The 14,043-nt window shown below is 34.7% G+C and overlaps 1 protein-coding gene across 15 annotated transcripts in view; it reads left to right on the top strand.

Moving 5' to 3' along the window:
• Positions 1–14,043, top strand: part of LOC111002933 (MAP/microtubule affinity-regulating kinase 3) — a 129,970-nt gene that overhangs the window by 54,041 nt on the left and 61,886 nt on the right. For 7 of the 15 annotated variants that reach the window (XM_022273223.2, XM_022273227.2, XM_022273228.2 and 4 more), the window contains exon 1: positions 12,713–12,839. The exons of 2 other annotated variants lie outside the window; for them this stretch is intronic. Coding sequence is in view for 2 of the 13 variants with exons in the window: in XM_045629381.1 (XP_045485337.1) it covers positions 368–838 (471 nt within the window). In the remaining 11 variants the exon portion in view is untranslated. Of the gene's footprint in view, positions 1–285; positions 839–12,704; positions 12,951–14,043 lie in introns of those variants that run through there. 6 more of the 15 variants (XM_045629381.1, XM_045629382.1, XM_022273224.2 and 3 more) reach the window with 5 other exon arrangements.

Raw genomic sequence — 14,043 nt, forward strand, 5'->3', positions numbered from 1 at the left:
CTTCACCGAAACATTGACCTTTTGTGGTAACTCGCCCACCGGCTAAAGGCATCCTTATCATTCAAACATCATTGAGATTCTGCTCTTCATAATATCGTGCCGAATGTGTTAGTATGTCGACGGCAGTCGCGGCGGACGGACGTGCCCTTCTTGACCTATAAATGAATCGTAATTAACAATCTTCACCATACTATTTATACCATATTTAGTAAACATTGATGATGTGTAAATAGTTTTTTTTTTCATAACCGGTCCGGCAAGTTTTTATACGTTTACGCAACACAGGATTGCAGTGACATAGTGGATGTGAAAATGGGTGTATGAATTGAATAGTGAGCGACCAGGCGAACAAATAAAGAATTGCGGGATGTACGAGGTATCGTGCGTGGCCGGTAACAAAGTAGACGCGGCTTACGCAGTCAAGAGCTTGTCGAACGTGATACCCCCGGGTATGGGGCACGCGGTGTCCGTTCAGCGCCACCATGCGCACTCCCAGTCCTACAAACACAAACCCGAGCCGCCCCAGGTCAGCAAACCAGACGCGATCAAGTCTCACGTCATGAGACTTTTGAAGCGATCGAAGAGCCACACCCCAGCTACCAGGGCGGCAGAGAACCAAGTAGATCCACGCACGTTCGATCGCAGAACAGTGTTCTCGAAGCCGGTGTCTGATGAGCAAAGGCGTCGGAGGAATTCCTCGGAACGCCGACGCAGCGGTGACAAAAGGGTGATGGTGACGATTGTCGATGGCCTGCCAGTTGTGGTCACTGGACAGAATCCGCCTCCGCCCCATCATCCGCCACCTGTGACGCACCACAGACATTCACATAGAGATAAGGTGAGTTTTTATCTATTGTAAGACGTTTTGTTTGGCCTTATCTACAGAGGGCCGTGTACACTACAAAGATGTCGTATGTCAAGATACGCGTTTGAAATTAGAATATATGTTTGTTTATTTGAAACGTGATTCGATTTGCGCAACGATTTCCTTGTAGCAATCAACTGTGTCGCTAGATTAGATTTGTGTACACAATTTATGCTGTATTTAGATATCAAAGTGCACTGTCGTTAGCTCCAAGGAGGTGAAAGTTGCGAGTTGTATTTCGAAAGGAATCGATGCGATAGTTATTCTTTTACGTTTCCGCGTGAAGAAATGCGGACATTTTTATTGAATAGTATTTGATGTATAGATAATTTTATTGCTAGAGATGTAATTTCAAATAGGTAACTTAGAAACTATGTATTTAAGTAGATTGAAGATGTATTTATAGTCATTATTCTACGTTTAGTAGGTTATATAAAATCGATGTACAGTATTACGTGTATAATCAACTTTGTTTAGTGTCGCATTACATTGACTTAATGTTTAGGTTTTGATGGAACGATTTTTCCGCGACACTGAAGCATTGAATGGCTTCTTGACATGAAATTAATTATTTTTACAATGTCTTCTTGGAATTTGACTCAATCGGTTTGGCTGATGATACTGATAGTCAACTTTTCATAACAAGGACTAGGATATCAGTATTTAGGTCTAAATATAAAATTGTGACTGCTGACTTAATTGCCTGATGGATATTTTCTAAGTGGCTGATATATAATTTTTTTAAAGAGTTCAGAGAGTATTTACGCCGTCTTTTCGCTCGGCCTACATTTAATGACGTGGAATGAATGATACCTGTGTCTTGTATTCCAAAATAAACATTTTTTTAACGCCAACACAACCCCGAGGTGACCCTTGTATCATCTGGCGAATAGGGCACTGCTACCTTTCAAATTAAAAAAGTTTATTAATTAAAAAATAATCAATATACGTTCTTTATATTTGTGAAGCTTTCTATTTAATCCAATTACATAATGAGAGTCATAATCAAAACAAGACACAAAGTTAATAAATACTAATTAAGAATGTTTGTAAAGCGATAAATTAATGGTTATATTAGCAAATCGGTCGCTTTCTACAAATATTGAATTTGGAATGTTCTTATGTAGATGTTGTGTTGATGCTTATTTAATATATATAAACAGTTTTCTAAAGCTTTTGTAAGTTTTACAACCTGACAATAAATAGGTTTTAATGGGATAAGTTTATTAATTATCTTGAATAACCGAGTCCAAAAAGGTTTATTAATTAATTTGGTTTATATGATAATAAATTTTTGCCTAATCTTAAATTGCTTTATTCGGTTCACTGGCGGTCGATGTTCAATTTCATACTAAAAAAATAATTCCCGAGTACATACCTTCCTCGTTTCGATATATCCTGAATTAGGAGAAATGCACACAGTCATAAGGATATGGAGAAATAATATTAGTTTGGGAGTAAGAGAAGTTAGACAGATAATTCTTATCTTTTAAGAACCTTATTTCTCTTTACTTTTTTTGAGAGAACGATTCATGTCGCTACATAGGTTTGAAACGAGCGATAACTCGCTCTTAATGGTGAATTAAATTAGTAATAATGCTATCTCATATCGTTTGTACATGTACAATATAATAATTTAATTTAAAAATGCTGAGCTTTTTAAAAAATAGTCGGGCAATGCGATCGGGAGAGACTCAGACGAGTTAACAGATGATTATTTAAATGATTGCCAGCCCTGTTGGAGTAGTAGCTCCACCGTGCAACTCTCAACCCTGAGGTTCGATTCGGCTGTGCACCACCTTTCATTCTATGTGCGCATTTAACATTCGCTGTAACGGTGAAACGGCCACACAATGCGCAAAGGCGATGAGAACTTGGAGAAGCTGATCGTGGTTGGTAACACAGAAGGCAAAAGATCACGTGGCCGCTCACCAACCAGATGGACCGATCAAGTGAAAGACTCATCGTCTTCAAAGCTATACAATGTCATAAGAGAAGCACTGGACAGAAACCGGTGGAAGCAGATAGTCCGCGCTAAATGTTTCGTTGCTGACCACTACGCTCAGAAATGAGCTGCCGACTAAAGAGAGAGAGAGAGAGAGTAACGGTGAAAGAAACATCGTGAGTAAATCGGCTTGCCTTAGACACAAAAAGTCGACGTTGTGTGACAGGCACAGGAGGCTGATCACCTACTTGCCTTTTAGATTGCAATGATCAGGAAATAGATACAGAAATCTGAGGCTTCCTAAACAGGTAGCGTTACTGATTTATTTTATTAATGTCGAGGTAATTCAAATTCTTGACACCACAGCCTAGTGAGAAGTTTAAAAAGTACAGAACTATGTATTCGAATTAGTGATTTAAACTGCGAAATAGTGGTAAGTATAAAAATTGAATATAGGAACAGTATCTTCCTCTAAAGACTGTAAGTTATTTGACACTTTTTAATGTTTAAAATCCTTTTTAGTAAAAGGTTAGTTTTAGTATACGTATCTATCTAGGATAGATCTTAGAGAAAATTAAAAAAAAGACATGACATAAATCGTTATAAAATATAAAAAAATGGCCTTTAAAGTTAAAAAATATTCAGAGCAAATTCGCGAAATTGCCGCTGTGAATAACCAAATTCGTTTTGGTCAAAAGTGATAGTGTGACTAATTGGACGGTTTATAGGGTTGTCGTGATTTATAAGATTTCTATAAATATTTCATCTATACCCACTTTCTTTGAAATTAAATTGAAAGATACAAAACTTTATACAATAACAATTTTAAACTAGAAGTAGAAATTATTATGTACTGTTAAAATGTCAGATGGAAGAGACTTTCTGCCCACGACACAAGGCATCGTCGTGTGGGGGCTGGTGCACTTTTTATCTAAATATCCTTTTTAGGTAAAGAAAAGTTTTTTTAATCTTTTTTCATATATAAAACTAGTGACCCGCCCCAGCTTCGCACGGGTGCAATGCTGATGATAAGCAGGTTTTTATTATGTATTGTTATTTCCGTCGCTGGAAAGCTCCGATAATATACGCGATATATACCATATAGACATATACCATCACGGACTTTTCTGTAGACCTTTTCAATGTGTACAATACTTAGTACATTATTTTGATAAAACTGGTACGATTCAGTCTGCGTTTGCAATGTAAGCGGAAAAAATGTAATTATTTACGACATCACATTATTAGAAAACTCAAAAATAACAGTACTTCTCCACTATTTAATGGATGTTATTTTACATATAAACCTTCCCCTTGAATCACTCTATCTATTAAAAAAAAACCGCATCAAAATTCGTTGCGTAGTTTCAAAGATTTAAGCATACAAAGGGACATAGGGACAGAGAAAGCGACTTTGTTTTATACTATGTAGTGATAAGGAAATTATTAATTTATTTTCTTCCCCACACTTAACTTTGTTTGACCTTTAAAGTAGTTGTGTATTGTATAAAAATTACATATAATTATATTATAACTATAAGGGTGGAATTATTATTTACGATAGATTATTCAAATTCATTTATGTACTATTTTTTTTTATATTGTAAAGTGTAAACCATGGCTTATAAATAATTGATCAGAAGTAATTATTAATAGTTAAAACAAAACGATTAGGTACATATCTCTGACAGATAGCACGATGAACGAAAGAAATTTATCAATTACGGTTTGATATACAATATGCATTAAAATATTTTATGACAAAAACTCGGCGATCCATGTTCGAGTAATTTATATGAATGTATTATAATTTGACTAACTGCGACGCGCTAATCTTAATCCAATTAACCTTACCGTTAATATTTATATCACAGCCCTGACACTCAATTGCAGCTTAATTCGGATTATTGAGGAAGCATTGGGACTGCAGGCGTTATTAAATTTACCTCTTTCAATTCAATGAATGCGTTTCTGTTAATTAGACTGTTTTTTTATTCACTTTGTGAGGTTTTTCGTGCCGATTATAGTTCATTTCAATGCAAAGGGAATTCTATAAAATACTTATTCTGTGTATTTCAGTAATTCATTTTAAAATTACGTTGTAAAATTGTCGTTTTAGTAGTAGTTAATTGGGGTTTTCTTACCATTGTATACATGACAATCAATGTCATACCAATGTTAGATTATAGAACTGTACTTTGACCTTTAAATTATTATCACATCAAATACATAGCTCACGTCCTAATCGTGTCTTTATGTGTCACTTGTGTGTCACCGGCTCATTGTTCACAAAACCGCATCGCCGTATTAGATTACAGATAAACATTATCTCGCATACAGCTCTCAAGTATTCGCCTTATATTATTTTTAATATTATAAATATTATCTATTTTGCTTTTTTGACATACATAAGTGTACTTGTTTACCTATATGAATAAAGATATTTTGAGTTTTATGGCATAACATTTTATTTGACACTTGCATTCCTTAAATATGGTAAATATCACAGTTATTTTAAAAGTCAACCTACAGTATAAGTTATAGAAACAGAAAAGAAATTTAAATTTTTTTGCTCACTGTGCAAAACAAACACTTAATATCAAAGAATCAATCGGAAGCATTATACAAACTCAAGCCTTCACAAATCTATTTTTAAGCGAAGCCCAATTCGATCAAAGGACGGATTACAAAGGATTTATAACGATTGCGTTGGTTACGATATTACGTTGAGAGAAATGACCTGTTATACTGAAAATTTGAGTCTTCAAATGAGATTTTTTATACACGTTTCGATAGAAATAACACCTGAATAAAAGGTGTCAAATGATAGGACGCTCCTTTTATTCCTTCAAGGGTCTTTCTATTATGTAAATTTTATAAATAATGTTACAAAACTGTGTTATCTTAACTCGGTTTTTACAGTTAATATTTGTTGTATGTGGTGCTCTTGTGAGCAGGACGTTCCATTGGAACATAACCTCATTTTAGGCATGAAGGTCTCGCCTATCATATTTTTGAAATTAAAATAGTTATATATAAAGAGACTTATTTTAAATTCCAATTTACAATATTCTTAAACTAATCAAATCAAATCAAAATATCTTTATTCATATAGGTAAACATGTACACTTATAAACGTCAAGAAAAACAAATGAAATTAATTGTGAATTTACATTTACAACCGGTACATATTAATAATAATAAAACTAAATTAAAAAGTTTGGTCCCTGCGGTAGTATACCTTTATTGCTGGCAGCATTTTCTCGCTGTATTGAGATACATATTAGCACCAGCTCTGGGGTCAACGGTCGTAGTTGAACTACTTTATAGAAGATAATCAGTTGTTACCACTTTTGTAAAGAAATTATAGTCCGATAGAAACGTGAACAGGATGCTGCTAAATATAACAGCACGTGCCGAATTGGATCATAGGAAGAGGAACGTTTGTTAGAACGGTTTCTATTTAAAGGATTAATTGTTGATTTACTAATAGTGAATCATTTCTTTGAAGACAAAGAACGGACTTTATGTTTTTCATTTGTGTAACTATTCTAACTACATTTTATTGTAAATATTTTGTTCTTCGGGCATATAAGTAGATTTATCTTAACTGGTGATATTTTTGAATTAATAAAACGCTTAACCATGTTTGTGTTTTCATTATAAATTACTTGTTTTTATGTAATAGGAGGCAAACGGGCAGGAAGCTAGGCTCACCTGATGTCTGTGATGGACACTCATATGAGTGAATGACTGTCACTCGCAAGTTTTTTGCGGGCCTTTTGAGAATTACTGGCCTCTGAAGAATTGGTACGCTCTTTTCTTGTTGGTTATGTGAATATGTTGTTAATTAAATAATAGTAAATGAAACGCAATTGAATGTTTTATGAGTGTTATCAATAATAAAATTCTTTTTCAATTATGTCACTATTACATGTAATCACCATTACATTCATTATAATAAAAAGGAAAAATAACTTTAAATGAATAGGCCAATGGGCGATTGCGAGGCGAAACTAACTTTTTAAAACAGACCGGTTGTCAATCTATTTTTAATATTAATGTGTTTATTAGTACGAATACTCGTAAGTAGTTACGTAATTTAGGGATTAAAATAGACGGTGTGCTGCGTTTTCGTCGTGTGGGATATATTTAGCACTCAGGTGATATATTTGTTTGGTTAACGGGCTGTTTATTGTTTTAATTAAATATTGTGGCGTTAATTATATATCACAGGCCGGTGCATTTAAAAAAGAATAATAATACAAACTAATTTATTATAAAATTACTAATTAACATAGTGCTCTGAAGCGCGATACTTATAAGAATGCTATTCTAAAACTAAGTACGGTATCGAAGCGACGCCGGTGGCTTCTTTCGTCAACAGAAATCGTCTATCGTTAGGTGGAGGGCTGGCACATAATTCGTGTTGATATATTTATTGGCAGCTTTTATGAGACAGGAGGCAAAGAAGCGGGCTTTAAGCTTGAAGTAAAGTCTTCGCGACACGACGGACGAAACGACACAAGCGGTTTGCAAGTAGGTACGTTGCCGGCCTTTAAGGTGCTATTACGGTTCTCTTTGGAAGTCTTATCTGTTCAAGCAACACTTGGAATTGCAGTTGGTTCCATTAAGACTGGTGCGCGCAAAGCAGGTCCTTAAAATTTGAGTCCATAAAATTAAGTGTCCAACAAATTGATTTCATAAAGTGAACTTTATGTTTAGACTAATTAGGATTTATTATAAAAACATTATATCGTGTGTACACATTTGCGTGATATTTATGTGCCTAATATATCTAGAAACAAACTAGAAAGTTATAATAATATAAATTGCAATCGTGTTTTGTTTCGATTCGTTACGTCGTGTTTTTGTTTGTGTCATATTCGTAGTTTTAGAGCGTTATCGTGTCTCGTAAATGTGAAATTATTATTTAGAAAGCCGCTGACAGACAAAGAAATGAACCTTATAACTGTGGTAATATAGTTTGTATTTGTTATTATCTTAACTGGTGCACATGCAATGAGGCTTTTTTAATAAGTAATGTTATATATATTACGATAGCTAATACTACACGTAACAGTAAACATACCTTTGGCTGTAAATAACATGAGTGTTTAACCTGAGCGCCGCTCACGCCATCTAGTGTCCAATAGCAGAAGTAAACAGCGCTAGCAGGTTTTATAATTACTGTAGCTCTTTTAAAACCTGTTTAATAAAAGTATACAATAATTATACAAGTATAAATAAAAAAATATTCGTCTATTACAACTTTACTTAAAGATAGTTCTGATAAATGCCGATAGATGGCTCTGGTGGTGTCAGCAGATCTAGTTTGAAGTTAATACTTTATAAAACATGTTCATATAATTTAGGTCATTATTGGGTTTTATGTATTTTATTTTCTTTTAAACAAAAGGTTATAAACATTTGCTGTTTGTTTGTGAAATAATTTCATATTTTTAAATGTGTTTCCATTACTAATTTGTGATGAGGCCCAATGATAATAACTGAAAGTGTGGAATCACAGGTTTACAGAACTATCAATAACATACAGTCTTTCCAAGTTCTAGTATGGGTTCATTAAAATCAGTGTTGCCAGCAACTTCAGTTGAGTAAATTTTTGGTTAAAGGAATTCGGTTTATGTATATTATGTTGCAATGTTCTTTTATTTTCCGAAGGGCATGCGAACATAATTAAATTAATACAACTCAATAACTATCGTAAGTTAATAGTAATGAGTATGTAGAAACTTCGAAGTAGTCCGTGGGCGTACAAATTTTATTAAAAATCGATTCGTATAAGCTATTAATAAAAACTATCGCTTTGATACGAAATACTTGTCGAAGTTATCGTAAAAGAACACGTGAATTACATTTTGCGCCATTACCGCGGCCCCAAATTTCCATACAAACTTTTATCAACTGTTTAAAGTTTTTTAGCAGAATGTCAGTGGCCAATGTATTTAACCTACATAGCCCGAGGCTTGCCTGTCAGTCATGTGTTTTTTTTTTTAAATAATGACGGCATCGCTCAATTGTAACAATCACTTATGTATTTCACATAACGAGTTTTGGGATCTAGTTTTTGCGGGCTTCCTTTTCGTAACACCAATTTTAAAGGTCATTGAACTTCGATTACAATTAAGTTGGTGTTTCCACTAAATGTACTGACCCCAACTTTTAAACATAAAAATTTTGCCCAGTCTTTTATTTCTCGTTAGTTGTTGTTATCGCACCGAAACATTGATTTTATTTACAAATTAATCAGCATCTCCACTCCATCTCTGAGGTCGTAAGTTCGAACCCCAGCTGTGCACCAACCGACTTACTGTCTATTCCTATCTAACACTCGTTCGTATGGTGAAGGAAATCATTGTCGTAAAACTGGCATGCCTTAGACCCAGAAATCGACGGAGTGTGTCAGGCACAAGCTAATCACCTACTTGCCTTTTAGAGTAAAAAAAGTTTTTTTTAGAGTTCACAAATGATATGCTTAAGTAGAGGATTGTAGAGCCACTGTATTTTTTAGGTAATCTAAATTCTACACAATTGTTGAATACACTGTTTAAGTTACAACGATTTTAAAATACCGTCATATCGTGTTTCATGACCATAGCATTTTTTCGTTTTATAATTTGAGAGAACGTGGAGTAGACACCGCAAATCACGTGTTCGTGGCGGTACAGCGTTGCAGAAACCGGTATAGTGTTACTCGCGGCCGGTGACTCATAAAGTGAATGTTTCCATTGTTACACGTTCGAACGTCGACGCAGAATACGGAATCGTACCCGTATCGTCGTCGACGTCCGTCGTTCCATTACTAAACGTTTTTTAAGACAGGATTTGCTATGTGGAATCAGCTACCCATTGATGTACTTCCGAACCTGTTGGAAGGATCTTCAAAAAGAGTGTACCGATTCCTATAAGGCCGGCAACGCAATCGCGAGCTCTAAGGCATTGAGATTGTTCATACGTGGCGGATATCACTTAACGTCTGTCCTCCTCTAGTTTCTATAAAATAAAACACGATACAGTATTTGGGACGGCATATGAGATCTGTTTGCTTAAAACTACCAAAAGATGGCGGTGTGTTCTATACGTTTATTGAATGAGTGAATTTTGTAATGGAAAAAGTTGTTATTAAAACTAGTTATTACACGATTAAACAACCAACGCTAAGTTAACGAGTACCATTTTGGAAATACAAGTTTTGCTTCTCAATTAAATATTTCTTCCGTTTTACAGCTTAACATTAAATTTAATTAAAATGTGTGATTGTGTTAAAGTCTAAAATAAAAGAAATTGTTATGATCTCTTAATGAAATGGTACAAGTTACGTATAAATTATCTTCGTAGATAATGTCTTATTTTATAATAAATTAATAAAAAATATTTTATTATAATTTAAAATTAATTAGTGTAAATGCCTTACGACGGTGATTGTTCATTAAAGTAACGAAAAATCGTGTCGTGTTATTGAATGGGAAAACTTCATTCATGGTCACGTGATTCTACGCCTAATCTAACCTAGATGTTCACAAAGAGTTTGGACCTGTTTCAGTATTGTTAAATGTACATTCTCTTATTAAAGGCCATTAATTAAACCAAGGTTAAATTACTATATTAATGTCTATAGTAAGCGTAATAACCTACTTACAAATTTTGGCTTCGCTTTTAAAATTAAATATTAACACTTGACTGCACACATGTAAATAAACATAAACATGGTTTTAAGTTGTGTGCAACGGGTGGCTTTATCTGTGGGAACTAAGACATGCAGAATTGCATAAAAATATTTTAAAAAAAGAACGCAAAATTCTCTGGCTTTTTTGTCCATCGATGCTATCAAATACTGTTGTATATTTATGTATCTGTGGATTTTTTCCTTGTGTTTTTATAGCACATAGATGTAAAGTAGGTTTTTATCCTTCAATACATTTGAATAAAAACGTTAACGACTTGTATAATGCGGAAACTGGTTTTGTATTAATAGTGCATTTTAATTATGTTTGTTAATGTTAGATGTCGATAAAACAATGGCGATAATTCAGGATTTACTCACATTTAATCGTTTTTGATATACTGAATATAAAAGTGTTGTTATTTTATTATGTAATATATAGAAATCGAAATATTATAAAATCACTACACGGTGCCCCTTTATAAAGATTGTAATTGCGTACTATACAAATATTCGCTCTTTTCATCATATCGTAAATACTATTTGATGGAAAGAGACGAAAGAATACTTTACCTTAAAGAGTGTAGTACTGAGTTTTCATGAAATTTATGTTTGGGTTTAAAGTGTTTTTTTTTAATTGGGCTTTTATATCCTACGAAAGTAAATATACAGACTAAAGTATGCCATATTTAATATTAAAATTGAAGTTCATTTGAAGAAATCAAAATCTTTATATTGTTAGGTAAAAATTTATTTTTCTGATACTTGCTAACTCCTAATAATTAGACAGTGGACGAAGAAGAGTTGCTGCATCTGGCACAAGGCGCTTCACGTGACTGATGGCCAACCTCCGGTAATGGAGAAGAATCAAAAAGGAAAGAAGAACTCATAATAAGAGTTTTTAGCCAAGTTTAGAGTTCTTTTGAATTCTTCTCTTTTTATAGTTCATTTGAATTACGTTACTGTTGTCAAAGCAACATTAAATGGCTTTATGTACCTACTTGAAAGTGTGTTTGCTGAAAATTTATTATTACATTTTAATTTAAAGAGTTTAAACATACAATTACTCCTTTACTATATTTAATAGCACCTGTGCCGTTTCTGATTTTATTATGTGATAGACAAAGAGAAGGTACACACTGTAGTAATTAATATGTGTGAAAATTGTTTTAAACAATTGAGTGCACCCTTTGAAATGAATGCATCAAGATAATACCGGGAGAATGAATCCCATTATAGCATTCCTATAGAACGATTGTACTTGCCTTTTGTTATATAGTATGTATATGTAACAGTATCAGAAAGCAAACGAGGGAGACAAATACAAAGACTGGAAGATGATTGTAAGAGAAGCTTGCCCTATGTAAAGCTATACCGAGAAGAGTATCATATAAGCTCTTAGATGAGGCCTACGACCAAGAACAAGCTGTAGAATGGAAATGAAAGGGCTTGACTATTAATAATTAGTGTTTATAGTACTTCACATTTGTGTGTATTATACAGCAATTATTATATATGTAACAGACGTCGTGACATCTACAGAAAAATTAAAGTGGAAATGGACCAGTCCAGCCCACGTTAGTGATGACAGATGGGTCAAGAATACCCTTACTTGGAATGGGTCAGTAGGAAGACAAACTCCAGGACGATAAAATAATAAAATATGTGACGGAAAGGATTGGGAATTGGTGGCGAGGATGTGAAGCAAGTGGTAAAAATTTGAACAGGCCTTCCCTCCGTCGGAGATCATGTACTAATGTAACATAATGGTCCATGTCATTGTCAAATAAATTAAAAGTTGACTTTTATTTAGATCTAGATAAATCTATTATATAGACTAAAGAAGTCAATTTTATTGCCTTTGATTTGTTAATCGGACCAAGCTATTCAAGCCGACCAGACCAGGAAGAACCAGAAATTTGATTTCTATAATAATAATTGCTTCTCATGTACAGCATGATGAAAATTTTACTGTACTGTAAGCTTAGGGCATTCTTGGCTCAAATGTATCTGTTCATTTAATACTCCATCTTTTATCCAAATGGCATTCTACAAACCGCTCCTAAAGCACGTTAATTGTCTAACAATGTAAAATTCCGGCGTTCATCTGGTTCCCAGCAAGTAATTTCGCCTTATCTCCCACGTCACACGTAAACTTTTCTCTACCCCTCACTCCGTCCCTCCGAAGGCTGATAACTGGCTGGCGAGGCGGCGCGGGCGCATTGCCACCAGTCTCCCCCCAACCGTGCTGCGGTGCGCACGTCTAACACCGGCCTAAACTTTTTTATTTACCAAAAGTGCTGTGTACGTGTTTGTGACTAGGTGATTTGCTAAGGATTTCAGTTGTACGCGTGTGATTTTTTTTTTAATTTTCTCCTATATACCGTTGCGATTCGCTCCGACGGTTCAGCTAATAGCTTGGATCTACGCTGACTAAGATTTAATACCGTGAAAAGGTCACTTACCTTGGATGCAATTGATGGATTGGTTGATTAAGGGTTTTTTAGGATGTAGATATATAATGTTGTTTATAGGTTGCTCTTTCTCGTCTGCAAATGAACAGTTATTGGCGAATTGATTAAATGGCGGGTGAGTCACGATCGATCATCTTGTTGGGAGTTTTTGTTTTACGCTTGAGAGAATTCAGTTCGGTGTAAGGCTTTGTTTCGGCCGAGTGAAACGGCAGTAATTGGACCTTGATATCCGGAATTACAACAGCCACAATGCTGTGGGATAAAGTCGCTCGATTAATATGCAGTGCATTTCAATACTACTTTTTTTTATTCTAGTACAAAGCCTGCAATGTAAACTAAACAATAAGTTTCGTATGTCATACATTTAAAACTAAAGGTTTTATGATGCATGACCCGTGCATGTAAAATGCATATTTATGCAAAGTTTAGCTCTGGTATAACTGGATGTTATAATATTAAACGAATACACACAACGCGAAGATCCTCTATGTATTTAAAGGATGCTGGGCTTTCCTTGGTAACAGCTTTGCTTAACGATAGACGGCTATCTTTTAATTAAAGCCTAATTGTATTGGTCATATAATTAGTTAGAAAAATGAGTCTCCTTATACGAAATTCCACCCGTATCACCTCGACGTCCGCCGTTCCACAACCGAGCGTTTTTCAAAGCAGTTTTTGCCGCGCACCACTTTGTGGAACCAGTTGCCCACTGAAGTATTTCCGAACCAATTCTTAAAAGACGGGCAAAGCACTCGCGAGCCCTCTGGCATTGAGTGTCCATGGGCGGCGGTATCACGTAACAAAAAATATCCGACCGTGCCTATAAAATTTGACATATAACAGGCGGCAAACGGGCAGAAGCATCTGATGTTCAGTGACTGCCAGAAGGAATTAGAATTAACTTCGTCTGAAACTAGGTTATTGTCTTTAGATTAAATATTAAATGATTTAGGTAACATAACGTTTGTATTAGTCTATTGTAGGTCAACTTTACCCAATGCGACAAGTAGATGAGGCTTCAGCTGTCAAGTTGTTAAAGTGAAAACTGCTAGTCGCTTTGACCCAGATAGCCCGT

The sequence above is a fragment of the Pieris rapae genome, chromosome 9 (assembly GCF_905147795.1).
Source record: "Pieris rapae chromosome 9, ilPieRapa1.1, whole genome shotgun sequence".
NCBI lineage: Eukaryota > Metazoa > Arthropoda > Insecta > Lepidoptera > Pieridae > Pieris > Pieris rapae.